The 22,591-nt window shown below is 43.3% G+C and overlaps 1 protein-coding gene across 1 annotated transcript in view; it reads right to left on the bottom strand.

Annotated features, from left to right (window-relative positions):
* Positions 1-12,508, bottom strand: part of polm (polymerase (DNA directed), mu) — a 267,218-nt gene extending 254,710 nt beyond the window's left edge. The window contains exon 1 of the mRNA XM_043681377.1: positions 12,011-12,508. Coding sequence (XP_043537312.1) covers positions 12,011-12,031 — 21 coding nt within the window. The 5' untranslated portion in view covers positions 12,032-12,508. The remainder of the gene's footprint in view (positions 1-12,010) is intronic.
* Positions 12,509-22,591: the final 10,083 nt, after the last annotated feature.

Below are 22,591 nucleotides of genomic sequence, written 5' to 3'. Positions count from 1 at the left end.
AAAAATCTGCATAATTCAGGCCTAAGATTTTCTGATACATGGCTGACTGCTCTCTATGCAGTAAGCTGTTGGCACATGGTGCAGATGAGAGATGGATGTAGCACCTAGTGAGATGAGCATTCCTTGGAGAGCAACTGTTCAGCAACAACATAAGCTGCCTGGTTGCACGTCTGTGCTAATAACAAAGCATGTCCACTGCATGCATAGAGGCACAAAATGGATGACTGCTTAGAGAGCAAGTGAGTATCCCTGAGACCTATGAGCTTGGTGCCCATCCCTGTATGCAAAGTGTGCTTGGAGTAACTTCTCATTGTCGATTGCTGGGTGCCCCTTGTAGTGCAAGTTTACGTTTTAATGGTTCACTGTCAGTGCAAAGAATTGCAAGGATGGTCATGAAGGATGCTGGATGCCACATGCCTTTGTCCGTGGAGGAAGGGCCCATGTGGCTGGTGCCTGCAGATTGTGGCTGGTCTGCCGTTTAGTTGTTGGCATGAGGGTCATTTGGAGTGAACAGTGAGGTGACTGTGCCACGTACAAGCTCTGGTTTCTATGTCCAAGTTCACTCAATATGTAGATTGGTTGGTAAGTTTCATAAGATGGAAGCTGAAAACTAATGAACTGAGCTGACCATTAATAAAGCATTCAATAGATAGTGCTTATCTGCTAATCGTCATAGTCATAGAGATGTACAGCACGGAAACAGACCCTTTGGTCCAACTCGTCCATGCCAACCAGATATCCCAACCCAATCTAGTCCCACCTGCCAGCACCTGGCCCATATCTCTCCAAACCCATCCTATTCATAGGAAAGGCATCTGGATAGGCCTATGTTGCAATTGTACCAGTCCCCATCACTTCCCTCTGGCAGCTCATTCCACACACGCACCACCCTCTGTGTGAAAACCTTGTCCCTTAAGTCTCTTTTATATCTTTCCCCTCTCACCCTAAACCTATGCCCTCTAGTTCTGGACTCCCCAATCCCAGGGAAAAGACTTTGTCTATTTATCCTATCCATGCCCCTCATAATTTTGCAAACCTTTATAAGATCACCCCTCAGCCTTCGACGCTCCAGGGAAAACAGCCCCAGCCTATTCAACCTTTCCCTATAGCTCAAATCCGCCAACCCTGACAACACCCTTATAAATCTTTTCTGAACCCTTTCAAGTTTCACAACATCCTTCCGATAGGAAGGAAACCAGAATTGCATGCAATATTCCAACAGTGGTCTCACCAATATCCTGTCCAGCCGCAACAATGACCTCCCAACTCCTGTACTCAATACTCTGACCAATAAATGAAAGCATATTAAATGCCTTCTTCACTATCCTATCTACCTATGACTGCATTTGCAAGGAACTATAAACCTACACTCCAAGGTCTCTTTGTGCAGCAACATTCCCTAGGATCTGATCATTAAGTGTGCAAGTTCTGCTAGGATTTGCTTTCCCAAAATGCAGCACCTCACATTTATCTAAATTAAACTACATCTGCCACTTCTCAACCCATTGACCCATCTCATCAAGATCCCATTGTAATCTGAGGTAACCTTTGCTGCTGTCTTGCGAGAAACTCTCCACACTGGTTGTGAAAGGCGTAAATGAAACAGTGAGGTGCTCCCTATGTTAAAAAGGCCTTGCTGGACTTCTTTTCCAATTCTGCAACACATATCAGACCTGGACCATTTTGCTCAGACTCCTCTAAGATTTGGTTTGCTACTTTTCACTGCAAACTACTTTACTATTTTTAACAATTCAGTTTTGCATTGCAAACTCAGCTCATGAATCAAAGAAAGTATTGTCATGTCCCAGTCTAAATTTCTGTACACACATTTTTCAAACTGTGCAAATATGTTACAACATGCTTCCGGAGCAGGTGGAAACGGGACTTGGACCTTCCAAGCTCATTGATAGGGACCAGCTGCAGGGCCTGCTTGAAATACAGTTGGACTTCAGCTAGTAGAAACTTCTGTGTGGTTACATTATTAATCCCATATATCAAACAAACACAGTCTCTCAGCATCTCATTCAGAGTTAACCCAAAACCACATGCCTCTGCCATTCATTGTAACCTCATCAAAAATCCAGTTATGGCTTCCCCCAGTTCTCTAACAGCCGAATAAAGCCAATAGCGTCAAGATTACAACAACTTTGGAGTCATAATATTCCTTAACCAACTCTTGGAAGGTTTTAGTGTCTGAAGTGCTGTCAGTCCACACACAATCAGAATGATTACTCACCTGCCCCAATGACATTTCCCAGCAAAAATATCACATTCTTTCCAGTCTTCAACAGCAGGGTGAAATGAGACAAGCTTCAAAACAGCAAGATGAATGTAGCAACTGAATATTCTTCAGTCATGCCCTGTTTTCTCTTGTCAGCACTGAAATAACCACACATAGGCTGGCATCCCATCACCAAGTCACTCTATTTATTAGTGCACAGTACATCAGGTGTGGCCAGCACGCTCAGAGTCAGTCCTCGACTGAAGAGATTCTGATCTCCTGGTTTTACTTTTCAGCAATCAGGTCTCAAAAAGGAACCCAACAATAACAGACTGGTTATAGCTCAGCCAGCACAGAAATCAGTTATCCCGCAGTACACACTGGCTGTGTGTTTTTTTAAAAATTTTATTAAACAAAACACAGTTTACAAAACAATTAACATTAACAGCTGTATACAGAGAAACAGCAATTTTACAAGGGAGAGGAGCAGCAAGCCAGGCCCCAAACCCTACCATTCAACCAGTTTTCAGGGATATGAGACAAACCTCAAATCCCATTTTCAATCATTACAAAACAGTAACAATAACATTTGTACTTATAAGACAGTCCAATTTCAGAAAAACAGTGCATAAAGTACAGACCCGCAGCACACCACCCATCCCTCCCACCTTCCGGCTATTCTAGGGCAGCCCTTCCAGCTGTCGGTCCACTCCAAGCCCCTTCAAGTTCTCAGTCCACCCTGACACCTTCTGGCCACCACTTGGACAACCCGTCCCCTTCCCTAGAGCAGCTCACAAGCCTTCCGGATCTCGGCCTGCCCCTAAGCACCTTCCAACCACCTCGAGAACAGCCCATCCTGATCACCCCTTCTTGAGACGACAGCGCTCAGAATGGTCTACCCACCTTTGAGCTCTCAAGGTGACCGGCATCAGGGTGGCCTACCCACCTTCAGGTTCTCACAGGGGTTTGGTCCACTCCCAAACTCCAGGATGTAGCAAGTGCTCACCAATCAGCACACACACAGGTGCTCAGGCTTTCCAGAGGCTCAGTCCCAGGGCTAGGCGTTCCCACAGGAACAGCTCATCTGGTATGATGTATTTTCTCACAAGGGCTCAGTCTAAACACCAAAAAACAGTGAAGACACAGACACACAAAAAAAGAAAACTCGAGTGCAAGGGCCAAGTCCCGCCACAAAATTAACATTGTCCTTTTCTCAAAGGAGAAAAGAGTAACACACAGGCTGTAACCAGTCAGTGAAACAACAATCCCCAAATGAGAACTGAGTTACACCTGAAACACCTTGACTGTGTGCATCAGGCAGTTTCAAAATCAGTTCTCAATAAAGAAGGAATACCAATTAACAAACTGGCTAAATAATTCAGCCAGTTCAGGAATCATGTTGCTCCCCCCACCAAAAAAAAACAGAAGCCAACAGTAAAACACCGACTCTAGCCAACACAGAGTCAGTCCTCAACTGAAGAGATTCTAATCTCCTGGTTTTATTTTTCAGCAATCAGGTCTCAAAAAAGAACCCAACAATAACAGACTGGCTATAGCCCAGCCGTACAGAAATCAGTTCTCCAGCAGTATACACTCGTTGTGTGGCCAGCCAGCTCAGAGTCAGCCCTTTGAACTGAGGAGATTCTAATTGTCCTGGTCATATTTTTGTTGGAAATCCATGGGCTTCATTCAAATTATATCGGCCAGCCAATGCTGTCATGATTGGCCGAGGTTAACAACCTCAATCTGGAACCTTGGTATCAATCACTACACCTACAAAGACAGGATCATTATCTGTCTCAGTCTCTCCATTTTCAGAGTAAATTTGCAAGTGACAATAAGTGAAACTAGAAGGTTGTGAGAGGAGGTGTATACTGTTATGCTTCACTCTTTAACTAAATGCAAGATGGAGGAGAGATTTTACTAATTGGCTTTCTGAAATAGGACACGTCCTCTGGTCAGTGTGTCAGGCTGAAGGCTACTTATTACACAGAACAGAGACATAGAACATAGAACGTTACAGCACCTTCGAGGTCCTTTGGCCCTCGATGCTGCATTGACCCGAGAAATCTAACCTGCACCAAAATGCCCTTAAAGTTGGCAAGTCTACTACTGTTGCAGGCAGGCCATTCCATGCCCCTACGATGCTCGGAGTAAAGAAACTACCCGATATCTATCCTAAATCTATCACCCCTTGTGTTCACCTTCAACATCTGAGGAAAAAGACTCTCACTGTCCACCCTATCTAACCGTCTGATTATCTTATACATCTTGATTAAGTCACCTCTCAACTTTCTCCTCTCCAATGAAAACAGCCTCAGTTCCCGCAGCCTTTCCTCGTAAGACCTTCCTTCCATATATGGCAACATCCCAGTAAATCTCTTTCTGAACCCTTTTCAAAGATTCCACATCCTTCCTGTAATGCGGTGACCAGAACTGCATGCAATACTCCAGGTGCGGCCTTACCAGTGTCTTGTACGGCTGAAGCATGACCTCATGGCTCCGAAACTCAATCCCCTGACCAATAAACGCCAACACACCATATAACTTCTTAATAACCCTATCAACCTTGGTGCCAACTTTCAGGGATTTATGCACCAGTACATCAAGATCTCTCTGTTCATCTGCACTGCCATTTATTTTACCATTAGCCCAGTACTCTGCATTCCTGTTACTTCTTCTGATGTGAACTACCTCACACTTCTTCACATTAAACTCCATTTGCCACTTCTCAGCCCAGGTCTGCATCTTATCTATATCCCTCTAAACCCACAACATCCCTTGACACTATCCACAACTCTGTCTTCCTTACTGTCATCTGCAAATTCACTAACCCAAACTTCTCCATCCACATCCAGATCATTTATAAAAATGACAAACAGCAATGGCCCTAAAACAGATCCTTGTGGCACACCACTGGTAACTGAGCTCCAAGATGAACATTTTCCATCAACCACCACCCTCTGTCTTCTTTCATGTAGCCAATTTCTGATCCAGACCACTAAATCACATTCAATCCCAAAACTCCATATTTTGTGCAATAGCCTACTCTGTGGAGCCTTATCAAATGCCTTACTGAAGTCCATACACCACATCAACTGCCTTACCTTTATCCATCTGTTTTGTCACCTTCTCAAAGAACTCAATAAGGTTAGTGAGGCACAACCTACCCTTCACAAAACCATTATTCCTTTCCAGATGATTATAAATCCTATCTCTAATAACCTTTTCCAACCAAAGGCTCAGTGGCCTATAATTATCAGGGTTGGCCCGACTCCCCTTCATAAGGGAACAACATTTGCTATCCTCCAATCATCTGGCACTTCTCCTGTCAGTAATGATGACATAAAGATCAAAGCTAAAGGCTCTGTAATCTTCTCCTTGGCTTCCCAGAGAATCTGAGGATAACTCCCATCTGGCCCAGGGGTCTTATCTATATTCAGATCTTCCAAAATTGCTAAAACCTCCTCTTTGTCAACCTCAATCCCATCTAATCTTGTGGCCGGTATCTCTGTCTTCTCACTAACATTGCTCTTTTCCAATGTGAATACTGATGAAAAGTACTCATTAAGCACTTCCCCTATGTCCTCAGGATCCACACACAACTCTCCACTGCTGTCTTTGTTTGGCCTTAATCTTACTCGAGTCATTCTTTTATTCCTGGTATACCTATAGAAGGCCTTAGGGTTTTCCTTGATCCGTCAACAACTTCTCATGTTCCCTCCTGGCTCTTATTAGCCCTCTCTTTTCATCTTTTCTGGCTAACTTACAACTCTCAATCCCCCAAACTGAGCCTTCACACCTCATTCTCACATAAGCCTTCTTCTGCCTCTTGACAAAGAGCTTCAACCTCTTTCCTAAACCATGGCTCCCTCTCTCAACAACTACCTCCTTGCCTGATATCAAGTTCAATATGAATTAAGATTTAGTGCTCATATCCTCTTGATTATAAAAACTGACTACTTCCACCTCTGCAGCACTACTCATATTTACTCCACCTCAGTAAATGTTACAAAGTTGAAAGACAGTTTGGTCACTTTAGAAAGAGATGCCTTTCTGATTAGAGAGATGGTGACAATACGTGTGTCTGTGACTAGCTGACAGGTGCAGAGACTGCAGAGAATTGATAAGATGTAACAATCAACTTGGAGTTGTCTTTTGATGTTTAAACAACTGGATTTGAATTTAAGCAATTAAATTAAATTATGCCCAGGACACCAAAACCTAATTGAATTTGAATTTTGACTGTATTGGCAACGTTGGACTAATGGGAAGGTACGAGTCTTGGAGCTTTAAAAGGAAGGGCTATTCAAAAATTAGTCAGAGCTAACTGCCCAATGAACTGGAGAGCATAATATTCTGAAGGAGCTCTCAAAGAAATTTCTCAGAAGGCACGCTCAATCAATGGTACCTTTTCCAGTAACAACAGTAAAATGTGAAGATGGCCTGGGAAAAACAGCAGATTCAGAAGATGATAGGGAGACAGCATAAGAGACTGTATGGACTTTGAGAGATTAAGTTAATTCAATGTTTAGTAATTGTGTTATTGGAGTAGCATTTTAATAGAGTTTGGGCCAGATGGTGATTACTTCAGAAAAAAGGGGCTTGGAGTTGTTTATAGTTTTTATTTAGTGTTCACTGTTTGAGTTAGGAAAATAAATTATTTTTTCTTGAAACAGTAGAAATCAGTGGTTTTCTTTTACTCACTCACTTTTTTAGCAGATTGCAAGGTGAGTTCTGGGTGCGAGTTTTAATTAGCAGAGGGGTTCTTGAAATCTGATACCAGTATCTTCAAACGTGGAAAGTACTTCTGCCTCCCAGCTGCACATGATTTGTCATTTATGTCAGAATCAAATTCACTTGTGTATAAAATATGCTGAAAAGCAAATTATCCATCCAATAAAGTCATCATGAGACATTGTCGATGTGATACCACTGAAGTTACCAAAGGCAATCCTTGCAGTCCAAAATGGAAATTCCAGTTGGGGTTGAAGGTTTTTGTCTTGTACTCATTAGCACCAAGGATATCAATTTCATAGCAAGTGAGTTTTTATATTTAACGCAAAAAAGATATGAACTGATTAGCCAGTCAACTCTGATGGCTGTGTAAAATGTGTCAGGGAATTCTTATTTACCATCCTTGAATTTAATTAAAAGAGGAACAATCCTGTGCACATTCTCTCTTCTTGCAGCAATAGGGCCCTACATCTGAGTACACATGGTTTGTAGCAAGGCTAAATGATTTATATTGCAAGCCTGACTGATTAATTGGTTTTCAGCGTCACACTCAATTCACCTGGGATTGTTCAGCACTTGCTGCCCAACCTAAAGTCTGTCATTATTTTCTGAATTTTACGGCCAAGGGGTGCTTGACTACAGTTAGCTTCCCCTCCAGGTGGACCTTATTTAATTCTGGCATATTGGCATTGCTCTTAATGCAAGCCTTAATGACACAATCTAGGTTCACTTCTGAAGACCACGAGTTGATTTCTTTGATAGTGGCAGTAGATGTGGTGGAAGTGTTGTTCTGAGTGCTGTTCTGTGATGAGGTCCATGATCTTGCACTGTAATTTTGCATTCAAGCAGATTTGCTCCATCACAACCGTGCAGAACAGCAGGCAATCACAGTACAAGGCACTATAGCAGAGGCCTCTCAAATCCTCAAATTATTAACTGTAAAAACTTCCAAGAACCAAGGAAGGTTCAGTTTAAGAGGGTGATCAAAAATATATGCCATACAACGGAGGACTTCACTTTCTACTGTTGCATGGGAAATGTTCAGTTTATTTGTTTAGAGATAATAAAATCAAAACTTAGACAGCCAGATGAAGTTTTCAATCTCCTCTATGAAGTAGAAATATTCACTACAGTTGCTGGAATTAGGAAATTCAATACGCATGATAAATATCTAAGATTGTATGAAGTCTCAAGGAAATAAACCAGTCCAAAGCTCCCTGGACTGACACTTCGGTTGATGAACCCTTGTATATTTGAGCAATTACTATTAACTTAAAGCTAAAATAAATAACAAATAGCTGAACATGAACTTAACCCTTAGGCTTCTTGAAGGTCATGGGAAATTACTGTCATCCAAGATTGACCAATTTTTAAACCCTTTGTTGTGTTTCTTATTCAAAAGAATGTCATGAGCAGCTAAACTATTGTAAAATTCACACTAAACTGCAAAAATAAGTACTTAAGTTGCAATATAACCTCAGAAAAAAAAGGAAAAACTCATTGCATGCCCTTTTTTATTTTCTGTCGCTGTGCTGACTGTCACACTACATTATTCTATAGAAAACTGCATCCAACTGACTGCAACAAAAAAATACTTGCTTCAATTCGAATATGGATGTTAATTTTGTGGTTTGCAAGTCTCGAACATTGACAACTTCCAGCATGCTACATCAGCAATCCCACTGAGATCCAACTGCACAAAAGCTGAACCACAGCACTCTTTGTAACTCACAATGCAAACAGTTTAAAGGAACAATTTCCTGCAATAATTTCAGATTAGCAATATATCACAATGAATTTTAGAGACTGGTATGTTCTCAAAATTTATGCTCCCAGGACTGGAGAATTTGAACAAAAACTCCTACATATTAGCTTGATTAACATCTAAAATAATCATTTGTCGTCTCCATCACGACTGCAGAGTGACATTTTTTTTTAAGAACAAAGTAGCTTTTATTTGTCATTTCAACCTTATACAACTGATACAGTAAAAAACGAGACAGCGTTCCTCCAGGACCAAGGTGCTACATGGACAGCACAAAATACATGATCATACAAAGGGTGGCATAAAGTGCACAAGAAGTGCAAAACACGCAAATTACAGTGTAATAAAAGAATGATAATTAATAAGACATTGCTCGAGCAGCAATTTGAAGTCGTGTAAAAAATTTCAGATGGAAAAGAGCCCGATCATACAGTGTTAAGGAGCTTGATGGCTTGGGGGAAGAAACCGTTGCTCAGTCTGGCCATGACAGACCAAATGCTCCAGTTTCTTCTGCCAGATGGCAGGAAGGAGAAGGGTTTGAGTGAGGGGCGAGTAGGGGCTTCTGCAATGCTCTTTGGATGCAGCAAATGTCTGTAATGGAGGGAAGAGAGACCCCGGTGATCTTCTCAACTGTCCTCACTATCCATTGTAGGGTCTTATCATCTGAGACAGTGCAATTCCTGAACCAAGTGATGCAGTTGCAGAGGGTACTCTCAATAAATCTTCTGTAGAACGTGGTGAGGATGGGGACGTGGGAGATGGGCTTTCCTCAGTGCACACAGAACGTAGAGATACTACTAGGCTTTCTTGGTTATGGAGCTGGTGTTGAAGAACCAGGTGAGATTCTCCGCCAGGTGGGTGCCAAGAAATTTGATGCTCTTCACGATTTCCCCGGGGGAACCATCGATGTCCAGTGGAGCGTGGTTGCTGTGCCCTCCTGAAGTCAACAACCATTGGTTTTGTTTCATTCACATTCAGAGACAGGTTGTTGGCTCTGCACCAGTCCATTAGACATTGCACCTCCTCTCTGTATGCTGACTTGTCGTTCCTGCTGATGAGATCCACTACAGTCGCGTCATCAGCAAACTTGATGATGTGATTCAACCTGTGCATCGCCACGCAGTCGTGTGTCAGCAGTGTGAGCAGCAGTGGACTGTGCACCCAGCCCTGAAGGGGTACCCATGACAGTGTGATGGTTTTGGAAATGCTTTCCCAATCCAGATTGACTGAGGAGTCCCAGTCAGGAAGTCCTGGATCCAGTTACAAAGGGAGGTATTTAGGCCCAGCAGATTCAGCTTTCTAATCAGGTGCTGAGGAATGATACTATTAAATGCAGAACTGAAGTCTATGAACAGTAATCTGATGTAGGTGTCCTTCTCTAGGTGGGTGATGGAAATTGCATCATCTATTGAGTGGCTGGGATGATACACAAACTGCAGGGTACCAGTAAGGGGCAGCAGGTTCTTAATATGTCTCATCATGAGCCTCTTGAACTACTTCATGATGATGGGACATACTTCATGCGCAATGGGGCAGTGTTGTTGAGACAGGACGCTGAAGACTTCTTTGGCATGGGGATGGGACCTTTGGAGCATATTGGAACCATGGTGCAGGTCAGAGAGATATTGAAGATGTCCGTGAGAACATCCACCAGTCCATTACAGCATCCTCTGAGCACTCTGGGATGTTATCTGGTCCAACAGCCTTTCATGTGTGTTCTGCAGGCTGCTAATTGCCCCATATAGTTCACAGATGCCTCCTTTGCATTAGTACTGGGAGGAAGATACACCCTGACTATAAGGACAGTGATGAATTCCTGTGGCAAATAAAATGGTCTGCATCTGACAGTCGGCCATGTTTCGACACAGCATCTGGTCACTGGGAGGGGGGGTTGAGCTTCCTCACTGCTGTCTTTTTTTTGTGCCTCAAAATGTGCAAAGAAGTTGTTCAACTCATCACCAGTACAAGCAGACAATGCTGTTCTGTTGTTGGTGATGGCCTGGATGCCCTTCCACATGCTCTGTGTAACGCTGCTGTCCTGAAAAAGGCCACGTATTGTCTGTGCGTATGCATGCCTTTGTCTCTTTGATGGTCCGGGTCAGGTTGGCCCTTGCTGTTGTTAGAGCTGCCTGGTCATCTGCTCTGAAAACAGAATCACAGGTCCTCAGCAGTGCACATACCTTTGCGGTCATCCACGACTTCTGGTTGGATCAAGAAGTGACGGTCTTGGACACAGCAACGTCGTCAACGTACTTGTTAATATACCAAATCACTGACACCATGTACTCCACCAAGTTGATGGAGTTGCCATCAGTTGCCACCTCCCTGAACACATACCAGTCAGTGTGCTCAAAATAGTTCCTGCCGACCAGAATTTCACTGGCTTCAGAACCGGTTTGACACATCTGACGAGTGGTCTGTATGCTGGGATTAGCATAACAGAGATATGGTCTGAGGAGCCGAAGGGTAGCCATTGCTCTGCCCTGTATGCGTTGAGGATGTTTGTATAAACCAGATCCAGTGTGCTCCCCCCTCCTCGTCACAAAGTCCACTTGCTGATGGAATTTAGGGAGCACAATCTTGAGATTCAGATGGTTGAAATCTCCAGCAACAATAAACAGTCTATCAGAGTGCGTGTTCTGCAGGCTGGTAATCGCTCCATATAGTTCACAGAGTGCCTCCTTAGCATTAGTACTGGGAGGAATATACACCCCAACTATAAGGACAGCAGTGAATTCCCGGGGCAAATAAAATGGTCTGCATTAAACAGTCACAAATTCTACCAACGATGAGCAGTAACTGGAGACTAGCATAGAGTCTTTGCACCATTTCGTGTTGATGTAGACATACAGACCTCCACCCTGAGCCTTACTGCATAGAGCTGCATTTCTGTCAGCACAAAACAAGGTGAGCCCATCCTGCTGTCTAAAACTCTGTCGCAGCAGTCTCTGAACTGTCACTGAGATGACAGCTATCCATTTCCCACAAGAATAGTGAGCATTGTGGTAGTCAGGTCTTTCTGCAATGCTTGTATTACGTCAGTTATGCCATCAGAAAGTCTGCAGCATTTTCTGCAAAGGAAGACAGTAGCCTGAACAAGTGCCATCCTGAATTGGAGAAACAAACTAAGTGTTTCACAATGAGTTTTTCTCGTTCATTGAACATGACTAAATAAGTGTTAATGCTATTGATTCAACGTAGAGTGTATGCTGATGGAATTAGCGTACTTCAAAATCTTTTAATTTACTGAGTGAAACCACAGACCGCGAAATTAGAACTATTCCTACCTTTTCTCCCACCAAGCACATGTTGTCCAAATCTCACCAGTATACAGAAAACCACTGAGAACCACACTTGGCAGAGTTGCAGATTGATGATCACAGTTATGTCACCGGTGTTTCCAACCCTCTTACTCAGTTTGGACTGAACAATGACATTATTTAGGAAGAGTCTATTGATTTCAGCAACAAGTGGCTGATTGCCAGTGATTGTGAAGCCTGGGGACATGAAGCTTGCAACAACCTCCAACTTGGCATGGTCAATGCCAATAGACGAGAGTCAGAGCAACATCCCAGAACAGGACTTTGGTCTTCCTGACGCTGCTTCTCAAGACAAATTCTTCACAGGCAAAAAGGTATCTTAGCTGCTGACAGAATTCAGCAGGATGTAATTTTCATACTTCATCATCAACATTAAACAACTTTCTGATGAGGACTTGACATATCTTTGTCTGAGATCTCAGGTGAACAAGGTCAAACAGTTTGTGTCAGTTTTCATTTGCAGAAGAATTGAAAAAACACAACAGCAACAAATAAATGAAACAGAGACCTTATCAGAACACAATCCTGTTTGACCCCACTGAAGATCTCAAAGGATTCTGACATTGCCTCATCTCTCCCGAACTGACCTTACCCATCATGTTGTCTTGAAAAGAAGCCAGAAAATTGAGCAGCTCTGACAGGAAGCCAATTTTCTCCAGCGACATATTGTTTTCCTCTGTTTACTTGATCAAATGCCTTGGTGAGATCGAAAAGGCAAATACACAGTGAGCTTTTTGTTCACTGCATTTCTCTTGCAGCCGCCAGACTGTGAAGATCAAGCACATTGAAGATTTTCCAGTTCTTCAAAAATATGGAATTCAGGTGAACTCTGAAAACTTTGTTTAAAGACTTTAAGAGGAGGTTGGTTGGTTGGTTCAGGAGGAGCTCCGCATAGTGGATCCATTTCCCAATTTACATAGCTGACTTGGACAGCTCTTTTACAATCTATTCCTCCTTTACTTATCAGTCTTTTGCTCCAAGCTATTCCACTTTCTCCTCCACACTCAGTCACTAGCATAGCAAATATAACTTTTCAACTCCTTTCAGTTCCAAAGAACAGTTATACCAGAATCGAAAAGTTAACTGTTTCTCTTTCCTGAGATGCTGCCAGACTTGCTGAATTTCTCCAATACATACTTTTTAGTTCAGATTTCCAGCATCCACAGTATTTTGTTTGTATTAGACGAGGCCAAAAGGCCGACAAGTCAATTTGCTGGTGGGAACAATTTGCAGCAGAGTCATTTTGTGTAGAAAGTGTTCATCTGTAGGATTGCCTTGACATGTATAATAGTTACCCATTCTTCAAACTGCAATGCCAGAACTGGCAATAAAACATCAGTTCCAGTAAAAATAGCAATTCTATAAAATCCCTATAAGCAGTTACAAATTTACATAATACAGAATAGTACTTTATCCATTAAAATAATTATCATGCAAGATTCTTCTTCCACTCAAAAAATGTTCATCTCATTTTTTCCATGATCTCAAGCAATGAATATTTTGCCTTCTGATCAGAGGTGATTCCACCAAAAACAATATCTCTCAATCCTCCTTTATGTATAAGGTTAAAGCTGAAAGCATCTTTATATGCTTTGTCGGAGTCAGAGAGGGACTTCTGCATGTTTTGTTCATGTTTTCATATAATTTATGAACACACAACAGCTTTAATTACTTCAAACAACTGCAGTGATTGGCAGCACAGCCCAGTAATCTTCTCCATCACTTGGATCTGCCTGGCTTGCTGTGTTCTTTCAGCCTCCTGCTTGTCTACCTTGGATTCCAGCATCTGCGTAGTTTTTTTGTCTCCAGCCCAGTAATCTTGCCCGACTGGGTACACTCTCTACTTTACCATACAAGAAACAAACAATTCAAGAATTTCTTTCTTTGGAACTAACTTCAACCTTCAAGTCTTAATATTACAAATAAGTGTCAAAGTTTGCACATAGCATAGTTATCATTACAGACCATTTCAAGACAGTGAACAAAATTTGTTTTTTTTTAAATAATTGTGCAAATTTCACCCTTGACTTGAAATATGAACTTTGTTTCTGTCCACAGCTGTTGAATGAGGTGCTGAGAAGATGCTGTATTTTCTCCTCTTATTTCAGATTTTAAGCATCTTGGCATTCTTTGAAAAATGCACGGAATTGAAGCACATCTCAGAATTGGCCAGAGATGGTAGGACTGTGTGTATTGCATGTGCACAAAGAACAGAGACTAGGAAAAGGGCTATATGTTGGGCAAGAATCACTATGGCTATGTCAGTGTTGTTAGATCCCAACAAACTAAAGGCATCAGGAAAGGGAGGTGGAAGCAAAGCAGAAACAGGTGGGCAGAAACATTATCAGAGAATTAGAGGGGCACAATCAGAAAACAGAAGGGGATAAACATAAGGGAAGAAATAGTGGCAGAAAGAAAAGGGTAGAAACAGAAGGGCAGAAGCAGAAGGGCAAAAACATAATTGATGAAACAGGGGGTGGCTGAAACAATGGGGCAGACACAGATGGAAAAACAAAAAGGGCCACACCAACAGTGTAGAAACAGTTAGAGCACATAAGGTGCAAAAACAGAGATTGAGAAACAGAGGGGCAGAATTTTTGTCCCCTTCTTTCTCAATCTCTGCTTCTGCCCATCTCTTTGCAACCCATGGTTCTCCCTCTGCCTCTTTCATTATGGATCAGAACACACACCCTCAAAATATATTAAGCAATAGCCTAGATCATAACATTTTCTTACTTTCAAGACATTTCAAATGAAATTCAATTGGTCAAATCACTCACTTTAATCAAAACACACTTCATTCATACACTGTAATTAAAATACAGACAAAATAAAAATGAAAGCATTGACTTATCTGTAATCTTTACATTGAAGTGCTCAACAAAATAATGTGTATTAACGACCATTCATTAACTGCTCTAATATAGTAACATCCCAGAAACACACCCTTGGCAAATACAAATTCAGTAAAATAGACTTGTCTCCCTGTGAGGTGAAAGTGGGTACTGCAGATGCTGGAATTTAGAGTCAAGATTAGAATAGTGCTGGAAAAGCGCAGCAAGTCAGGCAGCATCCGAAGAGCAGGAAAATTGACATTACGGGGCAAAGCCCTTCATCAGGCATGAGGCTGGGAGCCGCAGGGGTGGAGAGATAAATGGGAGGGGCTTGGGGCCTGGAAGAAGATAGCTGAGAGTGCAATAGGTGGATGAAGGTGGGGGTAAAGGTGATAGGTCGGAGAGGAGGGTGGAGCGGATAGGTGGGAAGGAAGATTGACAGGTGGGACAGGTCATGAGGACGATGCTGAGTTGGAAGGTTGGAAGTGGGATAAGGGAAATGAAAAAATTGGTGAAGTCCACATAGATGCCATGGGGTTGAAGGGTTCTGAGGTGGAAGATGAGGCGATCTTTCTCCAGGCATCGGGTGATAAGTAAGTGACGATGGAGGAGGCCCAGAACCTGCATGTCCTCGGCAGAGTAGGAGGGGTAGTTGAAGTGTTTGGCCATGGGGTGGTGGGGTTGCTTGGTGTGAGTGTCCCGTATACATCGCATCACCCACCATTACTTCTGCTACCTCCAAATGGACCCCACCACCAGAGAGATACTTCCGTCCCACCCCGATTCGCTTTCCGTAAAGACCGTTCCCTCTGGGACTACCGGGTCAGGTCCACACTCCCTAACAGCTCACACTCCCCTCCCAGCACCTTCCCCTGCCACCGCGGGAATTGCAAAACCTGCACCCACACCTCCCCCCCCTCCCCCCCGCCCCCCGCCCTCACCTCCGTCCAAGACCCCAAAGGAGCCTTCCACATCCATCAAAGCTTCACCTGCACTTCCACATGTCATTTACTGTATCTGTTGCTCCCTATGCAGTTTCCTGCATATTGAGGAGACTGGATGCCTACTCGCACAGCGCTTCACAGAACACCTCCGGGACAGTTCAGGAGAAAGCAGCAAGTCAGTGGCATTAGGGCACAGCAGGCAAGAGTAAAGGTAAACAGGACCTCAGTGAAAGGAGACCTGATAGTTAGGGGGACAGATACGAGATTCCTTGACCACAAACTGGAATCCAGGATGGTGTGTTGCCTCCAGGGTGTCAGGGCCCAGGATATCTCAGAGCAGCTGCAGAATGTTCTCAAGGCAGAGGGTGAGCAGCCAGAAGTTATTGTGCACATTGGCACAAATGACATAATAGGGATGAGGTCCTGCAGAGTGATTATAGAGAGCTTGGAAGCAAGTTTAAAAACCAGGACCTCGTCAATGATAATCTCCGGATTACTTCCAGTGCCACGTGCTTGTGAGGGGAAGAACAGGAGGACATGGCAGATAAATGCATGGCTAAAGAATTGGTGCAGGGGGAAGGGATTCAGATTTTTAGATCATCAGGGTCGTTTCTGGGGCAGAGGGACCTGTTGAAGACAGATGGATTGCACCTGAACTGGAGGAAGACCAACATCTTTGCAGTCAGGTTTGCAAGTACTCCAAACGTGACTGGCGGGGAATCCTCCACATCAGGGAGGATAGTGCAAGGCTTAAAGGAGACACAGTAATCAGAAATACTAAGTTGGAGAGACAGGTCAGGCTGGAACACAACAGGGAGCAATGATTGCCTGTTGGATTCAATTGCATCTATTTCAATGCAAGAGGGCTGACAGGTAAAGCTGATGAACTCAGGGCCTGGATAGGTACGTGGGACTGGGATATTAAAGCTTTAAAAAAACATGGCTATAAGGAGGGACAGACTGGTAGCTTAATGTGCCAGGGTAAAGGTGCTTTAGGCAGAACACAGATGGTGGAAGGAGGGGAGAAGAAATTGCATTTTTCATTCAGGTGAGTATCACAGCAGCAGCCAGAGATGAAATAACTAGAGGTATGACACACATTCACAGATTCAATCAATAAGCACATCGACCTGGACCCAATATACCGGCCACTGCAGCGGACAGCTGGAACTGACAACCGGAAGCGGCAGGTACAAATCACTATAAATGCCAGAGGAAACATCACAGAAGCGCTTCACAGGAGGCTCCCAAGCACTGAGGATGTCACCTAGACAGGGGACGAAACGTCTGCAACACAAATTCCCAGCTCGGCGAACAGAACCACAACAAATAAGTGAAGGACATTCAGTGAGGCTTTGTAGGTGGAGCTAAGAAATAAGAAGGTGATGCTGACATTATTAGGTTTATACTAAATAATCAACAGGAGTCAGAGGAAAAAAACATACAAGGAGATTGGTGAGACTTGCAGGAGCAATAGGGTTGTCAGAGTAGGGGATTTTAATTTTCCTAACATTGACTGCGGCTGCCACAGCATTAAAAACTCAGGTGTGGTGGAATTTGTTAAGTGCATTTAGGAAAGTTTCCTCAAGTAGTAAAGAGGGTCCTACTCGGGTTGGGGCAAAACTCGACTTACTCTTGGGAAATAGGGCAGGACGGGTGACTGAGGGTGACAGTGGGGTGCACTTTGGGACCAGTGACCATAGTTCTATTAATTTTAAAATGGTTACGGAGAGGGACAAAACTGGTCCACAGATTCAAGTTCTAAATTGGGGCAAGGCAAATTTTGATGGAATTACACAGGAGCTGGCAGGGGTTGATTGGAGTAGTTAGTTTGCAGACAAAGGGGTTTCTGGCAAGTGGGAGGCTTTTAAAACTGAGATAGCTGGAGTTCAAGGTCTATATGCTCCTGCGAGGATGAAAGGCAAGGTTGGCAGGAATAGGGAACCCTGGATGTCAAGAGATATTGAGGCTTTGACCAGGAAAAAAAAAGATGCATGGCCCTGGTACAAACAGCTGGAATGAAAGGAATCCCTGGAGGTATACAGGAATTTATTGAATAGGGAAATTAGGAGTGTGAAATGGGGGCATGAGATAGCCTTGGCTGAGAAGATTAAGGTGAATCCAAAGAGGTACTTTAGATTAGATTAGATTACTTACAGTGTGGAAACAGGCCCTACGGCCCAACAAGTCCACACCGACCCGCCGAAGCGCAACCCACCCATACCCCTTTAACCTAACACTATGGGCAATTTAGCATGGCCAATTCACCTGACCCGCACATCTTTGGACTTGTAAGTATATTAAAGGAAAAAGAACAACTGGGAAGAGACCAAAGTAGATATGTATGTGGAGAACCACAGGAGATGGGAGAGATTCTTAATGAATATTTCTCCTCTGTATTTCCCATGGAGAAAGACACGAAGACTTGGGAACTTGGGGAAGTTACTGGTGATGTTTTGGGGTCAATCCATATCACAGTGGTGGAGGTGTTGGATGCATTTGAATGTATGAAGGTGGATAAATCTCCTGGTCCTGAGCAACCATATCCAAGAACACTGCAAGAGGCTAGAGAAGATATTGCAGGGACTGTGGTTGCTATTTTTGTATCGTAGTTGGCTACAGGTGAGATCCGAGAAGACTGGAGGGTAACGAATGTTGTGTTCTTATTAAAGAAGGGCTGGAAAGAAAAGCCTGGGAACTATAGACGAGTAAGACTAACATCTGTGGTGGCTAAGTTACTTGAGAAAATTCTGAGGGATAAAATACACAGGGCAACCCCCGTATCCGCGAATCACTTTCCGTGGTCCGAACATATTTGAGGGAATCTTCCAGAACCAGGGACCAGGAGGCTTTCGGGAAGGTACATATGCCATTGAAATGTTAGCATGGACAGACATTTTAGTCAGCATGGACCAGTTTAGGCCGAAGGGCCTGTTTCCTTGCTGTAGGGCTATGACTCTAAATAGCATAGGGTCAACTTGATCAAAGAGGTGGTTTTGAATTTAGGGGACATTGATACCACAACTGGGGAAGGATGGACTGATGGGATGGACTCCATGAGAATCAGTCTGAAACCAGAGACCTGGTGAATCATATAACGAGGGCTGCAAATATGGTTTTAAAATCAATAATTGCAGGGAAAGGTGTTCAGTTGCTTGGAAAATGTGACTTCCCAAAGCCTGCTCACCATCTACAAGGCACAAGTCGGGTATATAATGGAGTACTTCACACTTGCCAGATTGAGTACAGCTCCAACAATACTCGAGAACTTTGGGACAAAGCAGCCCACTTGATTGACACCACATGCTCGAGCGTTAACTCCCTCCAATGCCAACACTCGGGAGCAGCAGTGTGCACAAGATGGATTGCAGAAATTAACCAAAGATCCTTAGCATCTTCCAAATCTCTAACGAGTTTCATCCAGAAGTACAATGGCAGCAAATACATTGGGATACCACCAATTGCTAGATCTCCTCCAAGCCATTAATCATCCTGCTGGCAAATATATTGTCATTCCTTCATTGTCAATGGATCAAAATTCTGGAAATCCTTTCCAAATGGCACTGTGGGTCTACCTACAGCACATGGTCTGCAGCAGTTCAAGGCAGCAGTTCACCACCAACCTCTCAAGGGAAACAAGGAATGGGCAATAAATGCTGACCAGCCAATGCCAATGTTCAACAAAAGAATCAGAAAAAGAGGTAGGAGGGTAGATTAGTGGTGAGACTTATTGAAACCAGAAAATAAAAGCAATGGACAGCATGTGTCAATGTCATACTGAAGTAGGAATCATGAAAGTGTAGGGAAATCCAAAACGACAACAAACTTGAAAGCTTTGTATCTCAATGCATAAGGCATTTGGAATAAGGTAGATGAACTGGCGATGCAAACTGAGGTAATGTATCATGTCGTTGCCATTACAGAGGTATAGTGTCAATATCAAAATTGGGAACTGGGCATTCAGGGATGTTTGATATTTCAGGAAGGAAGGAAAAGGTGGAGGGGTAACTTTGTGAGTAAAAGATGAAATGAGGGATAGCAAGAGACAAGCTAGACTCGAATGACAGATTCCATTGGGTTGGAGGTGACAAAACAGCAGAGGACAGAAGATATTGGTAGGAGTGGTAACAGACTCCCCAGACAGGAGCCACAGTGTATGAAGGAGGAGTGTAAATCAAAAAATAAACAGACAATGTAAAAAGAATAGAGTAATGACAATGTAAATCTTGAAATTTCTTGTTGACTGGGTTCATCAAATTAGAAATGGTGGCAGGGCAATAAATTCAGAGTACATTGAAGATACTTTCCTTGAGCAATATGTCACTGAGCCAACCATGGAATGGAATCCGTAAAAGAGTGCAAACGCTGGCAATTTCGCTAAGTATGGGAGTTTAGGCAAGTGGGAGAGGAAGGCACTGCTATGTCTTGTTCTGATCATTTTTGCACGGATCTGCTTTGTGGTCGAGTGCTGGTGGTTAGACAGAGGAGCGAGCTAAGGTGAATACCAGGCTTTCTTGAGGAGGGTAAGTAGAAACAAGGTAAGGATAAGGAAAGACCTTATTTTTCCCCCGAAGTCTGCCGATTATTAAAGATTCGGAGATGCCGGTGTTGGACTGGGGTGTACAAAGTTAAAACTCACACAACACCAGGTTATAGTCCAACAGGTTTAATTGGAAGCACACTAGCTTTCGGAGCAATGCTCCTTCATCAGGTGATTGTGATGAAGGAGCGTCGCTCCAAAAGCTAGTGTGCTTCCAATTAAACCTGTTGGACTATAACCTGGTGTTGTGTGATTGTTAAAGAGGCAGAGATGGCAGCCAAAGCAGTGGTATGCTGCTCCTATTAGATGTGGGCGTTGAGAGACCAACTAACTGACCTGGAGACGATGTCTGCAGGATGTGTGTCTATTTGTAGCTCTTCTCAAACTGAAGAGACCAGTCAAAGCAGCATGTTGAACCAATGAGGAGCATACAGAGCACACTGAGCAGTATACAGAGTGTAGCTTTCTGGAGGTGCACACACTACAGGTACAGACAAGTAGATGGGTGATGGTCATCAAAGGTAGTGCAGGGGTTTTCTCTGGCGATACCCCTCTCAAACAAGTATACTGTTTTGGATACTGTTGAGGGAGTGGGTGAGGGAGATAACTTAAGAGGTAAATAGCAGCAGCAGCTAGGTCTTTTCACAGCATGACTGGCTATGCTGTAAAGCAGGATATGGTGAAGTCCAAGCAAGCAATTGTGACAGGGGTCTCACCAGTCAGGGGCATAGATTGTGTTTCTGTGGCCACAAGATTCTAGAATGACGTGTAATCTCCCTGGTGCCTTGGTCAATGATATCTCAGAGCAGTTGCAGCAAATTCTCAAAGGGAAGCCTGAACAGCTGAATGTCTTGTCCTTATTGGTACCAATGACATATGCACAGAAAGAGATGAGGTCCTGCAGAGTGAATACAGGGAATTAGGCAGATTAAAACGCAGGATCACAACAGGTTGTCATGTCTCAATTACACTCTGTGCCACACCCTCGTCAGAATAAGAATTGGAGGATATGGGCAGGTGAATGTGTGTCTGAGGATCTGGTGTAAGGGATAGGCAATCAGATTTTTGGGGAATCAGTGGGACCTCTTTTGGGGTAGCAGTGACCTGTTCAAGACAGATGGGTTGCACCTGAATTGTTGGGGGAACCAACATTTTGGCAAGGAGATTTGCTTGAGCTATTTGGTGTTATGGACCAGGCCAGATTCCCTCAAAATATTTCGAGAAGGCAGCCGAGACTTTAACTTTTTCTGATTTGAAAGGCAGATGGGAAGTGGATTTTCCAGATGTGATGCAACTGGTCAAATCACATGGGTTTAAGCAAAACAGAACTTATTTAAATACTACAGTTAAAACACGAACAAAACAAAATTTAGAAAGCTTAATTATTTGAAAACTCAACTGACTTGAAACTGAAATTTAATTTAGGAGCTGTTCCAATTTCTGCAACACCCCATGAACACACCCCTTGGCAAAAGATAAATTCAAACACAGCCAGGAGAGATTTCGAGGAGAAGCCAGGCAAGCATCATCTGCTTAAACATGGAACCTTTTTTGCAATGCAGCAAGTTCTAACTGCTAAAACAAACTAGAAATAATCTGAACTAATTGAACTAGCCACTCCACTGCCCTTGTTAAACTACGCCTTCCCAGACATACTGGTTCCTCTGCCTTTATGACCTCCCTTAAAGAGAACCCAAGGACAAATTAACATTGTTAAAGGGTCAGCATTATCACACTTTGGGAGGGTTTAAACTAGTCTGGCAGGGGTTAGGACCCAAAGCTGCAGTGAGACAAGAGAGAAGGTTGAGGTTGTTACAGAAGCAAGTTAAATAAACAAGAGCACAGCAGAAAGGGTGTGCAGACTGATGAATTAAATTGTTTTTGTTTCAATGCAAGAGGCTCACCTGATGTCTGAGATGGGGTCAGGACTGGCAGCTCCATGTTCCACATTAGAAGGGGGTTCAGCAGAGAAGGATGAGTGGCATTTTTGATGCAAAAAATCATCACTGCAGTACTGAGAGAGGATCTGCCTGGGAGAATCATCCAGCGAAGCTATGTGGATGGAACTGAGAAATAAGATGGGAACACTGAGAAGCAATAATGTCAGTAGATCAGAGATAGCTGTAAAAGTAACAGAGTTATCATGAACAGGACTTTTAGCTTTCTAAACCAACATTAGGACTGCCATAGTTTTATGTGCATGGATTGAAATTAATTGTTTAAGTGTGAA

Source organism: Chiloscyllium plagiosum, chromosome 42 (assembly GCF_004010195.1).
Source record: "Chiloscyllium plagiosum isolate BGI_BamShark_2017 chromosome 42, ASM401019v2, whole genome shotgun sequence".
In the NCBI taxonomy this organism is placed as follows: Eukaryota; Metazoa; Chordata; class Chondrichthyes; order Orectolobiformes; family Hemiscylliidae; genus Chiloscyllium; species Chiloscyllium plagiosum.
The sequence above is the reverse complement of the archived record's forward strand: the minus strand, read 5'-3'. Positions and strand labels throughout refer to the sequence as shown.